Genomic DNA, 24280 nt, shown 5'->3' on the forward strand with positions numbered 1-24280 from the left:
TGTTGACCAGGATGGTCTCGATCTCTTGACCTTGTGATCCACCCGCCTCGGCCTCCCAAAGTGCTGGGATTACAGGCTTGAGCCACCGCGCCCAGCCGAGCCTATTTCTCTACAGCAGTGGTGGGATTTGAAACCAGGTTCTGAAAGCCTGGAGCTTCAGGACTGGGCCTTAGAGACAGCAAGGTCATTAAACAAAAGAAAGCAAAACAAAAAGCTATTCCCTTTAAGTCAATTCTGCAATCAAAGCATCAGAAAAGTTAAATGCACTAACAATGTCCACATTCATACTCTGAGGGGAGTAGAATCCCCCATTATAATCTAGGGCCTCATGCCTTTATTCCTGAATAACAATAGTTGTCTCCTAGCCTCTGGCTCTCCCCACATCCCCACAACTTTTTTTTTCCTTTGCCATTCCGACTGATTTATACAGTCATTAATTTTCATTAAACGACTCCTTTGTTCAGAATTTACAATGGTTCCCAGCACTGGCACTTTGACTCAATCCAAGCCCCTCGAGCCTATATTCAAAACTATCTATTGTCAGGCCTCACTCACCGGAGCATGATTTCCAGTACAGGCTTCCCCTCCTGCCAGGTGTCGCTGTCTAAGAAGTCACTATCATTTCTCCATCTTCCCTTATTCATTCCAGTCTCCATGACCCCTAGACTCCCCGTCCCTATCTCACGTTAACTTCCCCATCAACCCATCTTACAAAATCTTTCACTGCCTTTGAATTTCTTGAACGGGCTTTGCTCATCGTTTCCCTAGAGTCTGGCATACAGTAGGTTCACAATAAATCTCTGTTGAATGACCAAACTTAAAATATTGTAGCGTCAGAATTACAGTCTTGGCAGCTGGTTTGTGTTTCCATATCCTCAAACAGACTGAACTCTCCAAGATTAGGGATTGTGTCTTACCCTCCACACTCTGGAGCATGTTTCTACCACAGGACACTCAGTAGGTACCCAATGAGTGTTTGATGAATTGAGCTGAAAGTTAATCTCCGTCCTGATGTGGTCTGGATCCGTGTCCCTACCCAAATCTCATGTTGAAGTGTGATGTCCAGTGTTGGAGGAAGAGCATGGTGGGAGGTGACTGGATCACGGGGCACACTTCCCCCCTGCTGTTCTTGTCATAGTGAGGTTCTCATGAGAAGTGGTTGTTTAAAAGTATGTGGCACCTACCCCACCTCTCTCTTCCTCCATCTCCAGCCACATAAGACGTGCCTGCTTCCCCTTCACCTTCCTCCATGATTGTAAGTTTCCTGAGGCCTCCCAGCCATGCTTCCTATACAGCCACAGAACTATGAGCCAATTAAATCTTTTTTCTTTATAAATTATCCAGTCACAGGTATCTCTTTTAGCAATGCAAGAATGGACTAATACATACCCCTACCTAAAACCACCATGAAATCAACCTGTGCAATATATACCCCTACCTAAAACCACCATAAAATCAACCTGAAGACAGTCTCTGCACCCCAAAGAATCAGACAAAAAAAAAAAAAGGTTAGATTATTCGGAAAAAGTGGATTATTTGCTATTTTCATGTCCTAATTTTGTATGCTCAATTTTTGGGTCCTGGTAACAGTCTTACATGTTTCAAAAAAGTCTAGACAAGAATAATCCAGAGCAGAAACAAACAAACAAAAAAACCCTACATATTTTAATCACTGATTACCCTTTGCCTGAATGTCATGTCTTTTTGTTTGTGTTTTTCCTGAGAGTGAAGTTTAATATTAGGACTTATTTTTAGTTTGCTGGTTCTGCTGATAATGAAAATACCCCTGCACCAATTTACTGCTTGCTCAAAAAACAAAACAAAACAAAACAAAACAAAAAAAACAGACTGAAAAACTAAAAACAAACAAAATGATCAGGCATCAATGTAGAATTAAATAAGGAAATGGCAGGGATGCCCAAGGTAAAGTAAAGCAAGTGGGGATTACCTGCAACTCTGCTCCTTTGGTGTGAATACCTGAAATGTGACACCATTAAGAAAATCCCTCTGTCCCTCAGAATAATGTTTCCCAAAGAGTGGTCCTAAGACCACCTGCCTGGCTCACCTCCGTTCTCTGAGGCCAGTCTCTATGGTGCTGGGTGTGGACTTTCTCCCAGGGAGAAACTGTTCCTAGCAACCTCTCCAGGTGACTCCCGTGCACAGTGAAGCCTGAGAACCCGTGCAGCTGCCAGTTAACTACGTAACTGACCTACGAGTTGGAAGGGAATACCGCTGCTTCAGACTCAAAAAAAAAAACCTAAAAAGCAGACTTTGTTTCTTGAAAAACACACCATTGGGCTTGCCTCACAGAATACCAACAGCTACTGTGGCAGGCACATGCCTGACAGTTGGGGAAAATAGTTGGCTTTGGGGACACCACCACCTTTCCCAAGTCCCCCAGGCCGAGGATGACATATCCTTGTATCACACCATTTCAGTGTCACCAGGCAGGGACAACGGTGGGATGAGATACAGCGCAGTCCTATGTAAAATGACAGAGGGACACATAAGTACTCTAGCTTTTGAAAGTCAGATGTCCTGGGAAAAGAATGAGCCCAGCTCTAGGTGGCCATGGGGAGAAATTCCCACCCCCACCTGCAGGACAAAGGCCAACCTGCTGGGACGCTGGGTGTGCTCCAGGCCAGGTGGTTCAAACATGCAGCCATTCTCCCAAGAGGTGGCTGAAAGTGTCTGCCTTCTGGGACATGGGCCTTAATGATGGACAATTAAAGAGCCTTCCTTGCCCCCTGTCTTTCCTAATAAGAGGCAAAGCCACTGGGAAAATCAATTTGATAAACGTGGCATAGAGCTGGCTGTCCCACACAGCTGGGATGAACAGGGACAGAGCACTAGAGACTGTCCTGGAAAACTCAGATCCATCTATATGGCGGTAAACTACCGCAGGGCTCAGACAAGGCCTGGGGGAGAAACAGAGCATTGCGCCAACTTAGAAACGAAGCCTCATTTTAGGGAGAAGAGCGGCTGCCCTTCCTGCTAACCATGTCCTTGGAACTGAGGCTGGGCACAGGGAGGCTGACGTGAGGGGCCGAAGGCCAAGGTGACCACAGGAAGGAGGAAGAGGCCATCTTGCTTAGAATTTTAGGCAATGGTGATTTCAGAGGTGAAAAGAGGGTACTATCACAACTAAGTGGAGGACCCTTCAGAGTCATGTGGGGGTGCAGGGGCTAGGTGGGGATAAGAGGGCTCCTGAGGGCCCAGGAACAGCCAGCAAACCAGCCTGTCACACTCACCAGAGGCACCCAAAAGTCCTAATCTTGCCCACAGAATGGGGCAGGAGAAGACCGCCATAAGTCCAGGTGAAGGAGTCAGCCCTCCCCAGCTCTCAGGCAAACTTCCACTGCTGCCACAGGCTCTCTGAGCTAGGATCCCAGATTTCGCGGCCTGTCTCCTCAGCACTAGGGGCACCAGAACCAGGCAGGAAAGCGAAGAAAAACTGCAGAGTCTGAGTGGATGGACAGGGAGGGCTCCAGGAAGCATCACGTGGGCACCAGAAGGTGAGACAACAAGGCAGCCTAGGAACTCCCAATTCAGCTAACTTGATTCACCCAGTTTTGCTCTAAGGAGGTGCTGCCTTTTAAACAGAGTTTGTCGAAGTCTTTTTACAACTTGCCACGGAGTGACACACCTAACCCGTGTTACAGCCGTGTTGCCTCCCAGCCGCCCACTAGGCCGGTGAGAGGATCTCTCCCACTTCATGGCTTAGGAAATGAAGGCATGGAGAAATCAGGCAATTAGGAGCGGAGGGACCAGGTTCACCCTGGCCTTTCAGGACTCCAAAGCCAGCACTCCGATCTCAGCGCCATGACAGCAGCGGTTCCAATCCTGACTGCACACAGGGGTCCCTGAAAAGCTTCCAGATGCCCCAGGATGGCAAGGGCCCTGTCTGTACCCCTTTACCTAGCACTGTGCCTGGCATAAGTTAGAAGTTAAATCAAAGCGTATTGAATGACTGCATGTGAGTAAAATTACTGCTAGATTTTAGTATGTTTTAATAACACTGGTATGTTTTCATGATGCAGAAATTCAGATGAATGAAATAAAAGCCCCAGCAGCCAAGTTAGGGGCTGTTCACCCTGAATTCAGGCCAAGATCTAGAAAGTGCCAGCCTTTGCCATGCTGAATTTACCAACCTAAATATGAAGTGGCACAGTGGCCTCCTGTGAGGGGTAGCGGAGAGCCAGCACAGCACCAGCTACCCTCCACCAGCTACCCTTTCAGAGGAAGGCCAGCCGCTCTCTACGGAGAACATGTGCTGTCGGTACTGGGCACTCAACCCTCCAGATTCACTCAACCACTGCCCATCTTTCTCCTCTGGACACAAGGAGGTGCCCACCTTCCTCGGGGTTCCTGCCCTGGGCACACTTCTCCCTGCCACTGGCTCTGGGGGTGCAGAGAGCAGCTGGCATGGGTCAGGAGGAGGGAGTGGAGAGGGAGTGGAGTGGCAGCAGTGGGTTCGTCTGTCTGCACGGGGCCTGGTGGGAAAGCACAGGTCAGCAGAGACCTTTCCTGCACATAGGAAATGAGCGGGAAAGGAATCCTGGGGCAAGGCAGGGAAGAGGCTCACAGAGAGTGGCTCTAACTCAGGAAGTGCTTCCTAAAGGGAGGAGGAGGGAAGAAACAGAAACAGCATGGGTGGAGAGGCCTGGAAACCTCCTGTGTGAGTCAGGATTAGGATAAAGAGAGACGGGGTGGAAGGTGGGAGGGCACCTGGGGACCTGTGTGGAGGGGCTGCTGCTCTCCCGGGGAAGGAGGGCGTGGTGCCTAGTAGGCCGAGGGAGGGCTGGGAGGAGACAGGCAACAGTTCTGCCTGAAGCCAGGCGGGGGGCCCAGAGCGGGAGCAAGAAGGGCAAGCTGGCCCAGGTCGGCCCCAGGAGTGGATGACAGGTCAGCTGTGTCGCCATGGCCCTGGTGCACGTCCCAGCCTTCTCTCTGCTGCCTTGGAAGGCATGGGAGGAAGCACACCCGAAAGTGAGTGTCGGGTGGGAGGTCTTGGCAGGACGGCCTCTGGGGACCCTGGTGTTCCTGTCTACGTGGCACGCTCTTAAATGTGCATCCACCCATCTTCTGATGGGAGTTTCAGTTTTGTTTCTTGTGACTTCTATCTGAACTGTTCGGCCCCACCCCAAAGACACCCCCAAGCTGGCTCCACAGAGCAGGCTCTTGCTTTCTAGCCCCGCCACCTCCCTGCTGTGCACCCTCCACGGCCGGCCACGGAGTGACACACCTAACCCGTGTTACAGCCGTGTCGCCTCCCAGCCACCCACTAAGCCGGTGAGAGGATCTCTCCCACTTCATGGCTTAGGAAATGAAGGCATGGAGAAATCGGGCAATTAGGAGCGGAGGGACCAGGTTCACCCCGGCCTTTCAGGACTCCAAAGCCAGCACTCCGACCTCTGCGCCGTGACAGCAGCGGTTCCAATCCTGACTGCACACAGGGGCCCCTGAAAAGCTTCCAGATGCCCCAGGTGGCAAAGGGCCCTGTCTGTATCCCTTTACCTAGCACTGTGCCTGGCACATGTTAGAAGTGAAATCAAAGCTTGCTGAATGACTGCATGTGCGAATCTGTGAGTGAAGACACTTCCCTGCCGTGGATAACACTATCATTCCTCCATCATCCTGACCTGACGCCTGGAGCCACCTCACCACAGGAGCCCACCAACTGGACCCAGACTAGTCTCTCCCTTCCTCCAGCCCTCTGCACGTGGATAGCCAAGGAACCTTCTCAGAACAGCCCTTTCACCCTCTTACCTTATGTTGTTCAAGGTTTCCAGGGCTTGCTCTGGGTTTGAGGATATACTCCCAATTCCTTGATCTGCTATTTAAGACCCCCAGTGACCTGGTTCCAACCTGTCCTTTCACTCACATCTCCCACCACTCACAAACTGTTCTAGCCAGGCGAGTGTCCTTCTTGTCTCCTGTATATTCCCACTAATGTGACTGTGGACCATGGATGGCACATCCCTCTCTCTCCACCACCTGTCTGGATCCTACCATCTGGGAGGACAGAACTCCTACGCTTCACCTCTGCTCTGCACCCCAGCTCCCAGGGAGCCTTTCCAATGCCAAACATCTATGCCACGGATCTTACCTGGCTCCATTCTAATGTGACTTCCAATTGACATTGCGATGTGCACATGTCCTAATTTCCTAAGTACATTAAGATCACTTGAGGACAGGAATTGCAGGCTTACTAAGGTTGCACATTCTCTGTGAGTGCCACTGGGCATTCAGCAGCTCCCGTCTCCATGCGGACGGTCTTACCTGTAATATCTGGACTGCAAGTAGGTGGAGCACACAGCCTTGGACACGTGGCTGGCTGAACCAAAGTCGATGACCTTGACTCGGTACGGTTGTCTGGAGGGATCCACCAGCATGATGTTTTCTGGTTTAAGGTCAGCATGGATAAGACCTAGGCTTTTGAGTTTCATCAGGGCCGTGGCTACCTGCTGGAGAACTGGGCGAATGTATTTGAGGGGCAAGGGGCTGAACTTGTTTTGCTTCAGAAAGTCATAGAGGTTCTGCTCCAGCATCTCGAAGACCAAGCACGTGTGGTTCTTGTGCTGGAAGCACTCGTAGGCCCGGACGAAGTTGTAGTCATCAGCACTCTCTGTGCTCAAGCGGGCCAGGATGCTCACTTCGATCTGACCTTGACGGGCATAGGATGGGTGGTTCTTCAGGATCTTAATGGCCACGATCTCGTTGGTGCCCCGTTTCCAGCACTTGACCACTTGCCCAAACGTCCCTCGGCCCAAGAACTCTAAAACCTCGTAGGTGTTGGTCATGGAGCACAGCACCTCATGCTGTACCAGCTGATAGTCTCCCTCGCTGTTGGAGCCGCTGTTTTTGGAGGTGGCAGTCGACGTGGTGGCAGTGGCGACAGTGGCCCCGCTTGCATTATTCTGAATCATGGGTGGATGCTCCTCAATGATCTGCACGCTGCTTGTGTTCTCAATCTCCTCGCTCTTACGCTTGAGTCCACATTTTTGGTAGGTATCAAGTAGGCTCACAGTGCTTCGACGCATTAGGTTATGTGGTCCGCCGAGGACCTGCCCGGTGGCAGAAGTGCTGCTTGCTGATGTGACCACGATGTGCCCGGTGCTTCCTGGGAAGATGATGGTCTGCTCGTAAGGTAGGCTTGGGTTTGGGACCGGCAAGGAGGTGCTGACGGTTGTGGCTGGCTGCGACGGGGGGATGTTCTTGCTCTGGCTATACACTTTGCTGTGGGAGCCGTACCCAGTCATGTCCCAGTTGGAACTCGGCTCTATTTTCAGTTTCTTCACACTACAGAAGGCACTTGATTGAAGGGTGTGAGGGGAGAAAACTTGCACATGTGAGGCCATACCTACAAGGAAAGGAGGCAAAAGGTAAGTATCGGAGTCACCTTGGTACAAGTCAACTCAACAGATCCCCTTCAGTGCTCAGCTGTGGCTTCGGCCAAATAGAGTATTTTCTTCCCACCTGAAAACAAGGCTGGAAAACTGAATCTGTTCCACCCAGAAGCACATTCTGGTCATTGAGTTGGTGGAACCAAGTGGTTCCAGGGTGCCACCATTAGGTGACAGCAACACAGCTGAGATGCAACAACAGAATTCCAGTATCAGGACACAGGTCATCATCTGTCTTTTTAATAAACATTATTTGTGGCAGAGATGGATTCTTCCTCAGTTCTCCCTGGGCTGTTTCCTACTGAAACTGAAGACTCAGGAGGCACTGCTAACTGTCAGGTGCTTCGTCGCCCACATAATCAGCTCAGCCTTGTCAACAGACTCTGTCAGGTTCACTGGTTTGAGGAAACATCTTCCCACACAGGCCCCATCACCAGGCCACTCAGGATCTTCTGGATCCTGGAGGAACCCTAATTACTAGCTAGCATCTTAGTCATCGTGAATGAATTCTACAGGGTTGAGTGACTTTTTCATCTCGACAGCCTAAAACATTTTATCAGCCTCACTGGTGGGGACTAGGTAGCACAATTCGTGGGCTCCATTCACTCACTTTTCCTGCTAAATTTCATATATCAATCCATTTCTCTAGAAAGTACTATTTCTTTTTTTTTTGAGACTGAGTCTCACTGTTGTTGCCCAGGCTGGAGTGCAGTGGCGTGATCTTGGCTCACTGCCAGCTCCGCCTCCCAGATTTCAAACCATTCTCCTGTTTCAGCCTCCCAAGACTGGGATTACAGGCACATGCCACCACACCCGGCTAATTTTTGTATTTTTAGTAGAGATGGGGGTTTCGCCATGTTGGCCAGGCTGGTCTCAAACTCCTGACCTCAGGTGATCCACCCTCCTCCGGCTCCCAAAGTCCTGGGATTACAGGCGTGAGTCACTGCGCCCGGCCGAAAGTACTATTATTTCATACCAACATCTCATCCACGATTTAGATGAACTCAGAAACCTTTAAGACCATTATTCTGGAACCCTTGTACAAATTATGGTGATACTGAAACAAGAATTTATAGAAAAAAGGTGATGAAGAAGGATAACTCCTTAAAGGTAAAGAGAGAAACAAATATTGCTTATCTTCTAAGCCACAGTTGACAAAAATTTCTCACAGAAGCGCAGGGAAGGGGAGCGTCTACAAGCAGTGTTGATGGGGGCTAACCTCATTCCTGACTCTTGAGCCCCCGGCATTACCTAGAGTAGTTATTCAACATCCTTTCCACTTCATCAACTATCACCCTAGTCCATCTACTCTCTTGGTTGATGACCCAACTTTCACTTTTTCCAGAAGCCTGAGGTCAGCCTTACCTTTCCCCCTTTATTTCCTTCTTCATTTCAGAACATTCCTGAATCTACATCATCATCCATCCTTCATCCCTTCTCTCCAGTCTGAGAGAAAGAGGTGTTGCTCTGTTCCAACACTAAAACACTTGCCCCATTCTTATGATCCATATTTGTCCCATTTTCTCTTGAACCTGCTTCTGCCACAGTTTTCTGTTGTAGCTTTCCATTTCTCCCTGTACTTAATTGGATCCAGGTACTCAGTAGGAACTTAACATGGCTGGCCAAATGAATCGATCACTCATCTTTTTCTTCTGCCTTCATGTGTGTGCACACACAAACTCCCAACGTGGAAGGCAAAAGGAGTAACAGCCACAGTCCCCCCTCTTAGTTCTTGCCCTCCTCTCACCTGTGATCAATGGTTTATGCTCCCTTTTCTTCAATGCCCACATCTTAATCCATCTCTATAGGCTGGTGTTCTTAAAGGTAAATGACTTCCTAATTGCCTAATCCAATGGCCTTTTTTCAGCCAGTTCTTCTTAAGGTCTGCAACATCTGATACTGCTGACCACGACTTCCTTCTTGATGCTCTTATCAGGACTTCGGTGAATCTGTAACCCCCACCTCCCGTGTCTGACTGCATACTCTGCGCTCGGGTGGTTCCTCTTCCTTTTTATTTATTTTATTATTATTATTTGAGGCAGGGTCTTGCTCTCTTGTCCAGGCTGGAGTAGTGCTATCTCGGCTCATTGCAACCTCCACCTCCTAAGTTCAACCCATTCTCCTGCCTCAGCCTCCCGAGTAGCTGGAACTACAGGTGTGCACCACCACGTCCAGCTAATTTTTGTATTTTTAGGAGCGACAGGATTTCACATTGGCCAGGCTGGCCTCAAACTCCTGACCTCAAGTGTTCCATGTGCCTCAGCTTCCCAAAGTGCTGGGATTACTGGTGTGAGCCACCACACCCGCCTCTCTTCCTCCTTTAAAATGTTTCCATCTCCACTGTTTTGACTCTGTTCTCTCTGGTAGATATCATCCATTCAAGCAGTTTAAGCCGTCACCTCTGTGTAGGTGACCCCACACATTTACACTGGCTGGGCTCTCCTTCAGAGGTGACAGTGATAGATCGCTGCCTCCGGTAACAATGTCAAAGATGCACTTCCAAAGCCGAACTCCTTATTTGTTCCTAAAAATCTAACCATCTCACCCCCTGTTCTAACATCTCCATGACTGTTCATAAAGTGTTTTTCTAGTCACTTGGCTCCAAAACTATGAACTATGATGGTTCTTCTTTACCTTCATAGACAAGAAGGTGCTAAGCCTTATTAATTACTCCTTCCTTCAAAATATCTCTTGCATCCAATCATTTCTACTGTTGTTGCCACTTCCATAGTGAAAGCGTTGATCACTTTCTAGTAGGACTAAAGCAAATCTAGACATCTTACCTACCTGAGCACTCTGGCTCCCTTTAATTTGCCTATATTTGGCTACCAGATTAATCTTACTAGAACATCTCTGAGCATGTCACTCCCCTCTCCAAACTCCAGTAGCTCCTTAGTGTCAAGGAGATAAAGTTGGGAACTCAACGCCTTTGCATGTTGATTCCAACTACCTTGTTAGTTCCAGCTCTAACCTTCTGGATCCTCGACTTGAACAAAGCTAGTCTATTCACTGGTTCTAGAATGTCTCTGAAATGCCCTACCTTCATACTCTTACACCATTCCCCTACTGTGACTTCTCTCAACGTATCCAAAGACCAGCCAGACTAGATTCCTTCTCTTTCCAGACCACTCCAAGCCAGTGATCATTCCCAAATCTCTGTTCCTACAGAACATGCCATATGTACCATCTGACTTCGGCTCTGACTTCCTAGGGGCAGTTCTGCTAACACCCAGCCCCTGCTCCAAGCCCTGCCTCCGCCGGGCCCATGGATCTGCTCGAGGGTTCCCTTCTCACTTCAATCCTGACCTCTGATGTCCACCTACATACTGTGACTGCACATCTGTAGGAACCCTCCTGCCTGACAAGACTATTCTGGCCTGCTTACTCAGAATCTGTACTTCACCTGTTTCTCCCCATGGCTCTTTTTGTTCAAGTCAACATCCCCCTTATTCTAGAACGACATGTAATATGGCTATTCCCTATTTACCAGTATCAACTGAATATCCATATTGTTCTAGATGTTGTATACAATATAGAAACAACCAATTACTTGGCTTTCAGTGACTTATCTGCCGAGGAGGCAAAGCAAAACAGCCATTTCCTTCCTTTCGTGTCTACCCTGCTGCTTATTTTTCACTCTTTAAGTCCCTCAAGGGGGGCGGTCAGAGATGGCAACAGCAGAAATATGCTGTTCATACATAAAGAAGGTGAGGCTCTAGTCTCTGTTTTCACTGTTTCAAAAAGATCTTGGAAAGGCCGTCCAGGGTGCAGAAGTGGAATTTTACAGAGGGGAAGAGGGTGGCTTATGACTTATTTGTTATTGGGATGACAGCCAAGGGTCATAAAATTGTAGAAATCATCACTGGCTGCCTCTGGTGACAGATGCCTGGGATCAGAGAGGAGAGCTGCGTGGCTGGAAACACCCTGCACCTCGGCCGGCTGCCTCAGTCTCCGGCCTGGCCCGGTGTGGCCCCTGCAACCCCTTTCTGAGGTCAACAGAAACCATACCAAAGGCTGGACACAGCTCCCAGTGCAGCCGTGCTACCTTTGCTCTGTGGCAGAGGCCACTTTGCTTCAGGCAGCAAAATGCTCAAACAAGACAGAGTTAAAGAAAGTCTTTAACGGTAATACTTTCTTAAATCCCTAAAATATCTTTATAAGGAATAAGACTCTGGTGGTGGTTTTGTTGCTAAATCTTAAAATAATCTTATGGCAACACACTTATTTTCAAACATTTCTCCTTAAGAGTATTTCTCTGGAACAAATATTCCTGATTAGTTTAGCTCTCAGAGACTCGAGCCCACAACATTTTACCACTGTATTTATTCAGATCTTAAGGTTGGGACAATAAAGTGGGGTGCAGAGGGGGACTCGATGTTTTTTTCCACTTGAAAGCAAGAGCTAAATGTCTCCTCTCATTTCTTTCTGTACTGACCCTTGGACCAGTCAAGGCTACTTCCCGCCTCATTTGTCAATATCCTTTTCAGGAAAAACAGGGGCTTAATGCACATTGTCAGTTTGATCCTATGGCAAAATCTCAATTGCTTTTTAAGTCATTTCTATACTTCCTAGTTGGCTCTTGAACGAGAAGGCGGATTCTACTCCTCAGTGAGAGACCAGGGAGGCTACTACCGCACCTGGGAGGGCAGGTTTTGAGCCCATCGGGAATGTAAGAGGAGCACGGGTGTTCATGGTAGGATCAATCTGCCACAACCACACCTGCTCCCAGAGGGATGATCTAACCCAGACTTTTCCACAAAAGCCTTAGTGGCCTCCCAAGATAAAACCTGTCAAAATGACCACATTTTCATTCACTAAATCACAGGGAGTCACCATAACCCAGAACTAAAGCTCTTAACAAGTGGCATACCTATTACCATATGACTATCTCATAAACGGGCTGAAGTCATCAACACTGAACCTCAGAGATGCACATGGTCTTACATGTTTGTTAATTATACAGACATGAGTTCCTGTGGATGCTACAGAAGTGATAAGTAAAAAGTATTTAAGAACCAATTTATTAAAATATAAAACAACTTCTATTATGCAACAATATATAATAAACTTTTCATTGCATATGACAAATGAAAAATAGCATCAATAAAACTGACATGAAAACATATCCTATAGTTCGAAGAATTAAAGTCCATTCTTTTTAAGACATTATTTCTTATTACCATAAAGTTCACAAAGTCTGTCATGCCCAAAACGAATCCAGGTTACCCAGACTCAGGGTGTACTTTGATATGCTAAAGTCAGTGACGGCTCTGACCCTTCTTTTAGTTACTTTATTCTAATTTTCATTTTGCATTTATAAAAAGCATGTATATAAGTCTGCATTTCAAAATACTATTTTTAAAACATCTGCCTTCTAGTCTTGATTATAGATGACATTTATGTCTATAAAATGCTACACTCGACTTCATCTGCTATTCCTCAGGATTCTTAAAACACTATGAGTCTCTAGGTTTTAAAATCTTGAGTACTAGGTACATACCAGGCCCGAGGACAGATGTTTTATGGACAGAGTAACCATATGTCCTACTTTGCCTGTTGGACATACACTTACCCTGTTAGGCCAATTCAGTTAATAAGACCACCCTCCTACTTTCGTTTTCACAAAGGTCCTACTTTGAAAACTGGGAAGTCATGTGATGGGTGTAAGTTTCTGTGATAAGTGAAAAAAATCAGACCCTGACCCCAGAAGTTCAAACCTACATCTAATTTGTTTTTTGTTTTTTTTTTAAGGGACAGGATCTCACTCTCTGTTGCCCAGGCTGGAATGCAGTGGTGCGATCATAGCTCACTGCAGCCTCGAATTCCTGGGCTCACATGATTCTCCTGCCTCAGCTTCCCAAGTAGGTAGGACTATAGGGGCATGGCACCATGACCAGCCTCAAACCTAGATAATTCTATGTGCCTTTTGGTCTGTTTTTTTGTTTTGTTTTGGGTCTCTCTGTCTTAATGGTTTAATGAGAAATTCATTTGTCTAGGGTTACAAACAATGTAATAATAAGAGTATCTAAAAATCTTCATGAATTCTTGAAATCTTAACTCACACAGTTTTTGTCATTGTTGTTTTTTAGATGGAGTTTCGCTCCAGTCACCCAGGCTGGAGTGCAATGGTGCAATCTCGGCTCACTGCAACCTCTGCCTCCCTGGTTCAAGTGATTCTTGTGCCTCAGTCTCCCCAGTAACTGGGATTACAGGCATATGCCACCACGCCTGGCTAATTTTTATATTTTTAATAGAGATAGGGTTTCACCGTGTTGGCCAGGCTGGTTTCGAACTCCTGACCTCAGCTGATCACCCGCTTCGGCCTCCCTCGGCTGAGATTACAGGTGTAAGCAACCGCGCCCAACCAACTCACACAGTTTTTTAAAAAATGACATTTGTTAAGGAATTGGCTCGTTTACTGTATTTTTCCCCACTTATTTACTTAGTTTCTTCATAACTTTATATTTCACAATTAGATGAACTGAAAAGTTGCTTCACATCTGAGTACATTTCCTTTCCATTTCACCACCCCTAAATAAATTATCTACTGGAAGATCAGACTACAAGGATGAGTGAGGGTTCAACTACAATTAAAAAAAAAGTTGAATTCAATTTCACTGAATTCTAGCAAAGCTCAAGAGGAGTAATTGTAAGTAAAACAGTGGCACCAATTTTATCAGTATATAATGTTTAATTTGGGTTTGGCAGATGTGAAACAGATTACCTCTGAGAATCCATTTATATTATTAAAGAGAATGGAATCATGATCACCTGATTTTAAGAGGTACTAAAATCTTACTTCCTAAAATCTTTTGGACACATGCTCTGGCTGAATAATGAGTTCTTGATAGATGGTACAGATCTTTTTTTTTTTCCTAATCAAGAACTCAAAGGAAGGATTAATTCCCATATTTAATGAAATGCCATATCTGTCTAATATAGATTATGCACCTAAGATATAATAATTATAGAATAATGTCAAATTATTATTCTATATTAAAATGTTAGAAATATGCATCTAAATGGGCATTTTTAAAGACCTAGAAAAGGGTTAATCTGTATAAGACTTGAGAATCCTAGATGACTCAGTGATCTGAGAACCTAAAGGTATTAACCTCAGGGGGTCAAAAAGTACTAGGAAAGTTTTCTTCATTGACATACTAAGTAATATTCATAAAGTTTTAATAATCCTGCTTATTAAGTTTATATTTCACAAGCAGTGCAAAGATAATCTCAGGTTAGCCCATTCTAAATGATACATTTCCTAAACGGTGGATAGTGAATGTCTCTGGGGCTTTTATATCATTTTCAATCAACCTCTGTTTATCCACTAGTTGTGTAATGTTTACTATGTAGCATATTCCACCAGAGCACAGCTTAGGATCAACCACAAGCTCTACAGAGTCTTCTGTCAATAAGGACAATAACAATACTACTGATTGCAGCACTGGGCATTTGAAAGAAGTAGGAAAAAACCTGAAATAAAATCAATCAAGTCTGTGTTTAAGGGTCCTCGACATAAAAAAAGCCTAGGGTTGGGCACAACAGGAAACACAAAGACATCTCAGACATCATCACTGACCAAGAGGAGCTTAAAACCTCATGGGGATTGCCAAGTACAGTGCAAACTAAAAAGGACAGCTGGTAATTCTAAGGCAACATAAACTTGCCAAAGTAAACACTAGGAGTTCGGAGGCAGGAGTCGCTATGGGTTGTGGTCAGGCAAGATTTGACAGCAGAGCTAAGACGCAAGCTGCAATTAGAAAGATGCGGCGGAAAGCTGGTGCTCTAGATCCTGCAAACAGGGTGAACTTCAGTCCACCAGGAAAGCGAGACTCATGGCGGGAGTGGCCAGCACTGCTGTCTCTGTCCTAAGAAGCTCAGGCTTTGCTTGGAGACAACTGAGGTGTGTTGGCATAGTGGCAATACACTAACGAACGCTAAAGCAATAAATAACCACTAGTGTGTACACAACTACCTACTTATCCACAATTGTCACCTTCTGATAACTTCCATATTCCAGAAGTAATTTCTAAATACTCAAAGAGCGAAGGGGAAGCTCAACCATGAGAGCCGCTCACCTAATTTCTCCTTTCGCCTTCTCTCTCACTGGCTGCCATCTAACACATAATTAACAAGTGGTAGGGGGCTGTCCTGATTGCCTTCGCTCTCTACACGTCAGACTCCAGGTGTCTACTTGATACAACTGTAAGGTAAGGTGTGTTTCCCTGTTTCAGAGATGAGTAAATGGAGCTTTAATTTGTCCAAAGTCACTTTGCCACTGCTAGCAGGGCTGGGATTTGAACTGAGGTTTGCCTGACCCCCAAATCCATGCCACCAGCCAAACTTCTTAATTCTTTAGGTTCTCAGACTAGAATCACCAAACGATGAGACAGGTCTCACAACAGCCAAAGGAAAGATGAAGGCTGATAAGTGAAGGAAGATAGATTGAAACTACAGGAAACACTGACTACAACAGGATACTGACATAGACTATTTCACCGGGTAAAATAGTCTAGGACATCAACAACAATGACCCTAAGTCATCTCTCACATCTTTATCTTCCGGTTATAACACTTTAGAAATATAACCATAAGAAATGATTAAAATTAAATAAATTTACCTCTTTAAAGAGGTTAACCGCTGCTTATCTAATGCACAGGGGGTCAGTGGACAGATAACTGGCCCTTAAGTAAGAATAGCTGGGCTAAGGGACCTTGGGCAGGTGCTCAGCCAAAAGGAAGGCTGGTCCAGAGGGGTAAGGAGGACCTGGACTAGGGAACTGCCTGGGACAAGAGGGAGCAGCAGAAATATAAGACTCTGCAGAGGAGAAAAGGTAAGACACAATGACAGATGAGATGTGACAGCAAAGGAGAGAGGGACTAGAACACATTCGGGGGGACAGAAGGAGTGAGGCTCCACGGGTGAGAGGATAGGAAGTGGAGTTCATGTGTTGCTTATCTTGGGAGGAGGGAAGAATGGAATCCGTTTTCAACAAGTTGAATAAGAGCACTAATGAGATATCTACATTGAAATGTCCAGTGTTCAGCTATTCGTACTGAAACTCTGAGGCAAGAAATTGCTCAATTTACTAAAGTGTCAGGAGCTGATGGTCTTTGCTAATCAGCACCCAGTTCCTACTTGCTAGGTTGAATTGTGAATCGTGATCACCCACTTTGAAAAGCGAATGGAAATCAACAGGATGGGCTGAGCCTGCATGGGGTTAATTGGAAGGGGAAGAAGGCAAGGTGACACTGAACTAGTTCACGGGTAAGGCCAAAGACAGAGGGACACAGCCAGAAGTGTTGCTAAACAAAGGCCAGCAGGACAGAATGAGAAACAGCAATCAAAGGTTCACACCCCGAGAGGACTAAGAGAACCATGCTGCTGATGGTAAGAGCACAGGCCAGCTAGAAGAGCTCGGTTTAAGGCGGATTTATTTTAGGCATTAGTGACCACAAAGAGGAAATGTTCTATATGCAACAAGAAATAAAGCCAGGTGAGGGAATGGGCGCAAGGTCGTGGCTGGAGACGCGGACCCGAAGGCTGTCATCAACCTCGGTGGGAACGGAGTGCAGGTGAGCAAAGCCGTTTCCCAGGAAAAATGCTGTAGAAACCAGAGCAGATGGCAAATCAAGTAATCCTTGGGGGCAGAGACATTGTCAAATAGTATGAGGAGGACAGTATGACTCACAGGGAAACGTCAAGCATGAAACGATGATAAACACAATTAAGGGATTGATCCAGGAGAATGAAAACAGAGCAAGAGTGGCAGGGCCTGGCTGGGAATGAGCCAACAGCCCTCTTTTCCCACAGGGTCAGGAGCAGGGAAAGAAGCGGTGCTCTCCTGGGAAGAGAACCAAATGCACCATGTCACGCCTCCTGCTTTTCCAAGAAATGTGGTTCTCTTAAGAACTTTCAAAGTCTTTTATCTCATCGGCCCTGAATCTGCAAATTCTATCATAAGCTGTGTTTCTTCGATTGAGAAAGCATCCTTTTCCTAACATTTGCAAATTGTCCACACATCTATCTACCTATTGACTCATTATTTGTCAGAGTTACATGTTCCGACTTCTCTTTCAGTGAGCTGCTAACTTGGCCCCAAACAACTCCTTTTGGTAACTCTGCTATGCTGCTTTGAATGAAGCCATCAACGGCTGTGGGTGAGCCAGCCTCGCCTGCAGTGGGTGAGCATAGGCAACCCATAATTGTTTATCTACAGGACATGGTGTCAAGAGCTCATAAGCAATCTGAAAATCCCCAATCGAATCCAGTGCGGAAGCAAACACTGATAAGACACAAACGTTTTTTCAGTTTCTTTTTCCAGGAAACTGATGGAATCGATGAAAAGAAAATAAGCAGTTACTAAAACAACTCAAAGAATCCTTTCTGAAACAAGAATTGCACTGGATAAGTGTTTTTGTTTTTGTGTTTTTGAGACAGGGTCTCACTGTCACCCAGGCTGGAGTGCAGTGGTGTAATCATAGCTCACTGTAGGTTCAACTTTCCAGGCTCAAGAGATCCTCCCACCTCAGTCTCCCAAGTAGCTGGGATTACAGGTGTGCGTCACCATGCCTGGCTTATTTTAATTTTTTTCTAGAGATGGGGTCTCCTTGTGCTGTCTAGGCTGGTCTCTGACTCCTGAGCTCAAGCAATCCTCCTGCCTCAGACTCCCAAGGTGCTGGGATTACAGGTGTGAGCAACTGTGCCTGGCTGAGTTAAGAACCTTAATTATTTAGAAAAACCCCAAACGCCACTTTCTAAACATAGCATATGGATCTGCCAGGGCTGCGGTACCAAAGTGCCACTGACTGAGCCGCCTAAACAGTAGACGTTGTCTTGGAGTTCTAGAAGCTGGAGTCCAAGACCCAGGTGTCGGCAGAGCAGGTTCCTTCCAAGTACTGGAAGGGAAGGGTCTGTTGCAGGCCTCCCTCCTTGGCTCGCGGATAAGTGTCTTCTCCATGTGTCTCTTCACATCATCTTCCCTCCATGTGTATCTGTGTCTGAATTTCCCATTCTAATAAGGACATCAGTTGTATTGGGTTAGAGCCCACCCTAATGACCTCACTTTAACCTGATGCCTTCTATGAAGTCCTGACCTCCAAATAAAGTCATATTCTGAGATATGGAAGGTTAGGAATTTAATGTGTGAATCTGGGAGGGGGGAAACACAACTGAACCCATAACGATAGTTTTAAGGAAACCAAAAGCATTTTACTAAAGTATAATTTTCTCAGGTTAAATAATTACCATAATTCTAAAAGAAGTCTCTTCGATTTTCCCTCCTTGTAGATAAGACATTTCATTTTGTGCTTTCTCTGTATCTTACCCTAAAGGACCTATGAGTGCATTTCAATTAGTCTAATATCATAGATGGAAATAAGTAAAAGCATAGCGTCTATTTTAAATGAAGCTCTGCACGTGTTGATGTTACAATGCTTCTGAAAAAGGCCATCTAGAATGTATCTCTCGATCCACTGAGGAGCGACTATAGTCACTCTGGTATAAAAGACAACTCGGCCCAAGTGCAGGGGCTCACACCTGTAATTCCAACACTTTGGGAAGCCGAGGTGGGTGGACTGTTTGAGCCCAGGAGCTCACGACCAACCTGGGCAACATGGTGAAATCCTTTCTCTACAGAAAACACAAAAGATTAGCCAGGCACAGTGGTGCACACCTGTGGTCCCAGCAGAGGTGGGAGGATCACTTGAACCTGAGAGGTAGAGGTTGCAGTGAGCTGTGATCGCACCACCGCACTCCAGCCGGAGTGACAGAGTGAAACCCTGTCTCTTAAAAAGAGAGCGAGAATTGGGAGTGGCCTATTAATAAAATGAAAACTAGGTTTCCAGTTCTGATTCTATGTGTGTCTGAGGCAGAACGTAAGCAAGCCCCAAAAGCCACCTCACGTGTGGCTGGCAGGGGGCGGGCAAGGTCAGGCCATCCCTCTCATTCCCCTCTGCGTTGAGAAGGAGCCCCAGCTGGTCTTTCCTTGCGTGCCCTCTAACACTCACCTGCCATCCACATTGTTCCATTTTTCAACCCTGCATTTTCTTTCCAACGGAGGATCTCAAGAAGACAACCTTTTAAATAAACTTGGTGGGATGAAAAAGGCAAACACCCACAAACTATAAAAACAAAATCAGCTGTACTTCTGGTTTCAACCCAGAGGAATTCCATTTAAATCCACATTTTTTCAAAGATCTAGAAGGCTGCTCACTGTCCCTGAAATGTTCTGAATAAGGATGGTTAAAGTTTCAGCAGTGCTAGTTTTCGGATGTTTGAGTCACAAACCTTTACAAAAGCCCCTTCCCTGAATTTTTCAGCCACTCCCTAATACAACATACCAATGTCCCTCTGTTCACTACTGGTTCAAAATCCTTACTGGCCCCCTCAAGAGACAAGTGAACCAGATCTGCAGAAGACACTGGCGGGGCTGTGCCTGGCAATGCAAGATAAGCCTTAGGTGGACTCTTCCCATCCTTTAGAAATGTCTGATAAAGTCTAAATCAAGACTAAAAAATCCGGTAGGCTTTTTCTCTTTTGTGCAAAAGTGAATTTGTTAGCCTTAAATGTCTGGTACTACGTTGGTAAAGTAAAATATGTTCTACTAGCCGAACACCATTTCCTGTCCCATCCACAGCTGAGGTGTCTTTCTGAGCTAACTTGGGTTCTGCTTCAGAAGTGTTTGCCGCACACAGAATCAGAACTGGAAATCTACTCTATTCTTTCCCATCTTGATGTTCTTGTCACCATGTCACTGATAATTTTCTTTTTCTTTCTTTTTTTTTTTTGAGATGGAATCTCACTCTGTCACCCAGGCTGCAGTGTAGTGGGGACATCTCAGCTCCACCTCCTAGGTTCGAGTGATTCTCCTGCCTCGGCCTCCCAGTAGCCAGGATTACAGGTGTGCGCCACCACGCCCAGCTGATTTTTGTCCTTTCAGTAGAGTTGGCCAAGCTGGTCTTGAACTCCTAACTTTAAGTGGTCCACCCATCTTAGCTTCCCAAAGAGCTGGGATTACAGGTGTGAGCCATGGTGCCTGGCCCTAATTTTCATTTATACTAAAAACTGTGTAGATTCTATTACTATGTGTCCTCCCAAAAGATATGTCAAGTCCTAACCCCCAGTACCTATGAATGTGACCTTTTTTGGAAATGGGGTCTTTTCAGACGTAATCAAGTTACAATAAACTTGATTAGGGCTCATTAAGGTGAGCCCTAATCCCACAGGACTGGTGTCCTTATAAAAGGAGACACAGACACAGACATATACACAGAGTGGGGGCCGCACAGCGACAGAGGCAGAGACTGGAGCAATGCAGCTGTAGGCCAAGGGACGCCCAGCATTTCCGGGAGCCATCAGAAGCTGGGAGAAGGCAAGGAGGGGTTTTACCTGGAGTCTCCAAGGGAAGGTGGCCCTGCCGACTCCTCTAAAACTGTGAGAGAAGACACCTCTGGTTTTAAGCCACCTATGAATAGTTTGCGTTAGTTTGTTACAGCCACCCTATGAAACTAGTACCCTCTAAAATAACTCAGGATGTATTTCATTGAAAAGGCATGTCTGTACTCAATCTATGATAAAGTATTTATAACAATTGCAAAGTCACGCTGGCCAAATGGCAGGGTGCCCTCCCTGCCCTCCCAACCTGTGTCTGTGCCTCTTGGTTGAAAAGCAACAGAAGCATCTGCAGCTTTACTCCCACGTTTTCGTCTTAATTCCTGCCAGGGCACTAGACACCGCCTCTCTTTATGCAAATATATTTGTTCATTGTGATTGAGGTTTGACTTCAAAGCAACAACATTTCTAAGGAAGGCATCTGAAAGTTTGATCTGTTCTCATCAACATCCACAGTTAAGAAGCCACAGACAGCACTTCCTCAAACCTGCCTTTTCTAAACCTCAACCTCTTGCCGAGTTATACAAAGAAACCAGGACAAAGGGCCGCCATCTGGGCTCTGCTCTCAGTGCAACACCTGTTTGCACACTCCTTATTCTCATGTTTATGTATTTCTTTGGGCATTTCTCTCATAGTCTGTTCTCTAACTGCAAAGAAAACTTTGTGAAAGATGTTTTGCAGACACAGGGATGCCTGGGATGTGAGAGGCAGATAACCATTTCCCCTGGGCTTTTTTCAAATACAGGATTCATTTCACCCCCCTCTCAAAGCACAATAATCCATCCTTCTTACTTGATTTAAATAGCAACTGCTGTTTATAAGTGGCGCTCCATGTTACAACTCTTTTGTTCCTTGGAGAATTGTTTCATTTCCCTCGGTTGGCTTTAACCAACATCTGACTAAACTCAATTCGGGATCACTTTGGGAAAGGTACCACCCCCACAGCTCACAGGGAGAGGGAAGGGCAAGAAGAAATGCAAGGAAGAAAGCTGGAGTGTGGGGAAAGTAGGCAGAGATGCTGAGACAAAAAGCAAAAAGAAACTAAAGATGAGAAAAAGGTGAGAAAATAGAAGGCTAGCGAAATCATACTGGGAGCACACTCAGAAGAATAAAGTAGCATTGTAATGTGCTTTGTAAACTATAAAGCACAATAAAAATGCAATGTGGTATTATTTGCAATATTTAAATAGGTGCTTTTGTGTGTTTGTGGATATGAAAATCAGATGGTACAGGGATCCCTTGGCAGGGCAACCAGTGGCCCATTTGAAGCTGTGCAAATTAAAGTGGGTTCTTTGGTCTATTGCAAGGACATTTTTCTACTGTGAGTCACTGTCATCAAGCCAGTCCCGGCGTTATTACCCAACAACTCCATGGCACTGAGCCACTTACACCCAGTGCTGGGAGGAGGAGCCCACTCAGATAATACTGGTTCTTGCAGTGGGGCGCCTTCTTCCTGGCATACATCTAAGATGGCTAATAGCTCTCCTGTGACTTGCTTTAAAACAGATAGGATGGCATTTGGTGATGTAGGTCATCTCTATCTTCATAGGGGTCTGTATTCCAAGAGGTCGTTTTCAGACTGAGTTCTCAAGAACTAGGTCAGATGCCAGTGCTGCCCTTTCTAGCTGTGTGATCTCAGCAAGTTACTTAACCCCTTTCCGCCTCAATCCCCTCGTCTCTAAAGTGGAGACAGTAATCATATTTCATAGGGTCCTTGTGAGGAATAAATGAACTTACATATATATATGAAATAGTGACTCCCTGATACAGTTTGGATCTGTGTCCCCACCCAAATCTCGAATTGTCATCCCCAGTGTTGGAGGTCGGGCCTGGTGGGAGGTGACTGGATCATGGGGACAGTTTCTCATGAATGGTTTAGTGCCATCCGTCTTGGTACTGTCCTTGCAATAGGAGTGAGTTCTCTTGTGAGAACTCGTGGCTTTAAAGTGTGGGGCCCCTCCCACCTTGGTCTCTCTTGCTCCTGCTCTGGCCATGTGAAAGGCTGGCTCCTCCTTCACCTTCCACCAGGACTGTAAGTTTCCTGAGGCCTCCCCAGCAGCTGAGCAGATGCTGGCATCATGCTTCCTGTATAGCCTGCAGAACCAGAAGCCAATTAAACCTCTTTTCTTTATAAATTACCCAGACTCAGGTATTTCTTTATGGCAATGCAAGAATGGACTAAAACAGTCCTAAGCAAGTGTTTAGTGAAAACTGAGGGGAGGGTGGTCAGCTAGCTCCCCAAGATGTAGCTAACATAGAATAGAATTTACTTTCAAAGCTTCTGTATTTCCTTTCCATGCAACATTTTAACCAAAAGCACCATCCTTGGTCATAATTGAGACCCAGTTTCTATGAACAATTATGCTTATTACAGATTTTTATCTACTGTCTAAACAATAATCTCAACTTTTTTGATTAAGCACTTAATCAGGAAAAAATAAGCACTCCTGATATATGTGATTTTTATAATTAAAAATAATCCATGTTTTACTTTACGAATACAGTATGTTTACCAAAAACACAACTATAGAAAAATTTAAAGGATACAGTGAGATAAAATATACATATTCAAAATTTCTTCTGTATCCTAGAAAGTTGTCTTGTACCCTTCACTTTGAAAAGCTGTGCTGTAATTCAGGGAACCCAAGCCATGTAACTTAGAATTAGTCTTGGCCATGTGATCCACCTTCAACAATAAAAAGTATGTGGGAAGTAGCGTTCCCAGGCAAAAGCCTTTCCAGCCAGTGGGTGATTCCTTTTTCCCTTATTAGTAACCAGCCATGGTCTGGGAGGAGCAGCTCCTTCGCCTGTTAGTGAATGAGGATAACAACGAGCAGAGACTCCAGTCAACCCAAGATGTAGTGGAAGTGTGAAACAAACCTCTGCAGTTCGTTACCGTGGTATCACTTAGGCCATCCTGACCAGCACTGGAATATTCTCTCATGCTGCCATCCCTAATGAGTCACAATTAATGTGGTTTAGTGTAATTCTGTTGTCTCTCTTGCTCCTGCTCTGGCCATGTGAAAGGCTGGCTCCTCCTTCACCTTTCACCAGGACTGTAAGTTTCCTGAGGTTTAATTCTGTTGTGATGTGCAGCATGCTCACCTAGCAAAACCAGAGCCCACGTTTTTAAAGACAACTTTGAAATTCCAAAATAGTTCAGTCGCTTTTTTCCATATTTAAGCGTCATTTCCGTGCCCCATGAGAATGCTTCAGGAGATCAATCTGTCACATGATGGAACAACTCTCATCATCACCAGTATTAGTGATTTCAAGAGTACACACAGTAACCCCCCACCTAATAACTTTTCTTTTCTTTTTTTTGAGACAGAGTCTTGCTCTGTTGCCTGGCTCTAGTGCAGTGGTGTGATCTTTGCTCACTGCAACCGCCATCTCCGAGTTCAAGCGATTCAACCTCCCGAGTAGCTGGGACCACAGGCACATGCCACCACACTTGGCTAAGTTTGGTATATTTAGT

The 24280-nt window shown here is 45.7% G+C and overlaps 1 protein-coding gene across 7 annotated transcripts in view; it reads right to left on the reverse strand.

Moving 5' to 3' along the window:
* HIPK2 (homeodomain interacting protein kinase 2) overlaps positions 1-24280 on the reverse strand; it is a 219476-nt gene that overhangs the window by 150794 nt on the left and 44402 nt on the right. For 5 of the 7 annotated variants that reach the window (XM_037728262.1, XM_037728261.1, XM_037728260.1 and 2 more), the window contains exons 1-2: positions 9154-9211; positions 6283-7363 (exon numbers count right to left, since the gene is read on the reverse strand). In XM_037728262.1, coding sequence (XP_037584190.1) covers positions 6283-7363; positions 9154-9196 — 1124 coding nt within the window. In that variant the 5' untranslated portion in view covers positions 9197-9211. Of the gene's footprint in view, positions 1-6282; positions 7364-9153; positions 9212-24280 lie in introns of those variants that run through there. The other 2 variants (XM_017499793.2, XM_017499790.2) reach the window with 1 other exon arrangement.

The sequence above is a fragment of the Cebus imitator genome, unplaced genomic scaffold (genome assembly GCF_001604975.1).
Source record: "Cebus imitator isolate Cc_AM_T3 unplaced genomic scaffold, Cebus_imitator-1.0 Scaffold260, whole genome shotgun sequence".
Lineage (NCBI taxonomy): Eukaryota > Metazoa > Chordata > Mammalia > Primates > Cebidae > Cebus > Cebus imitator.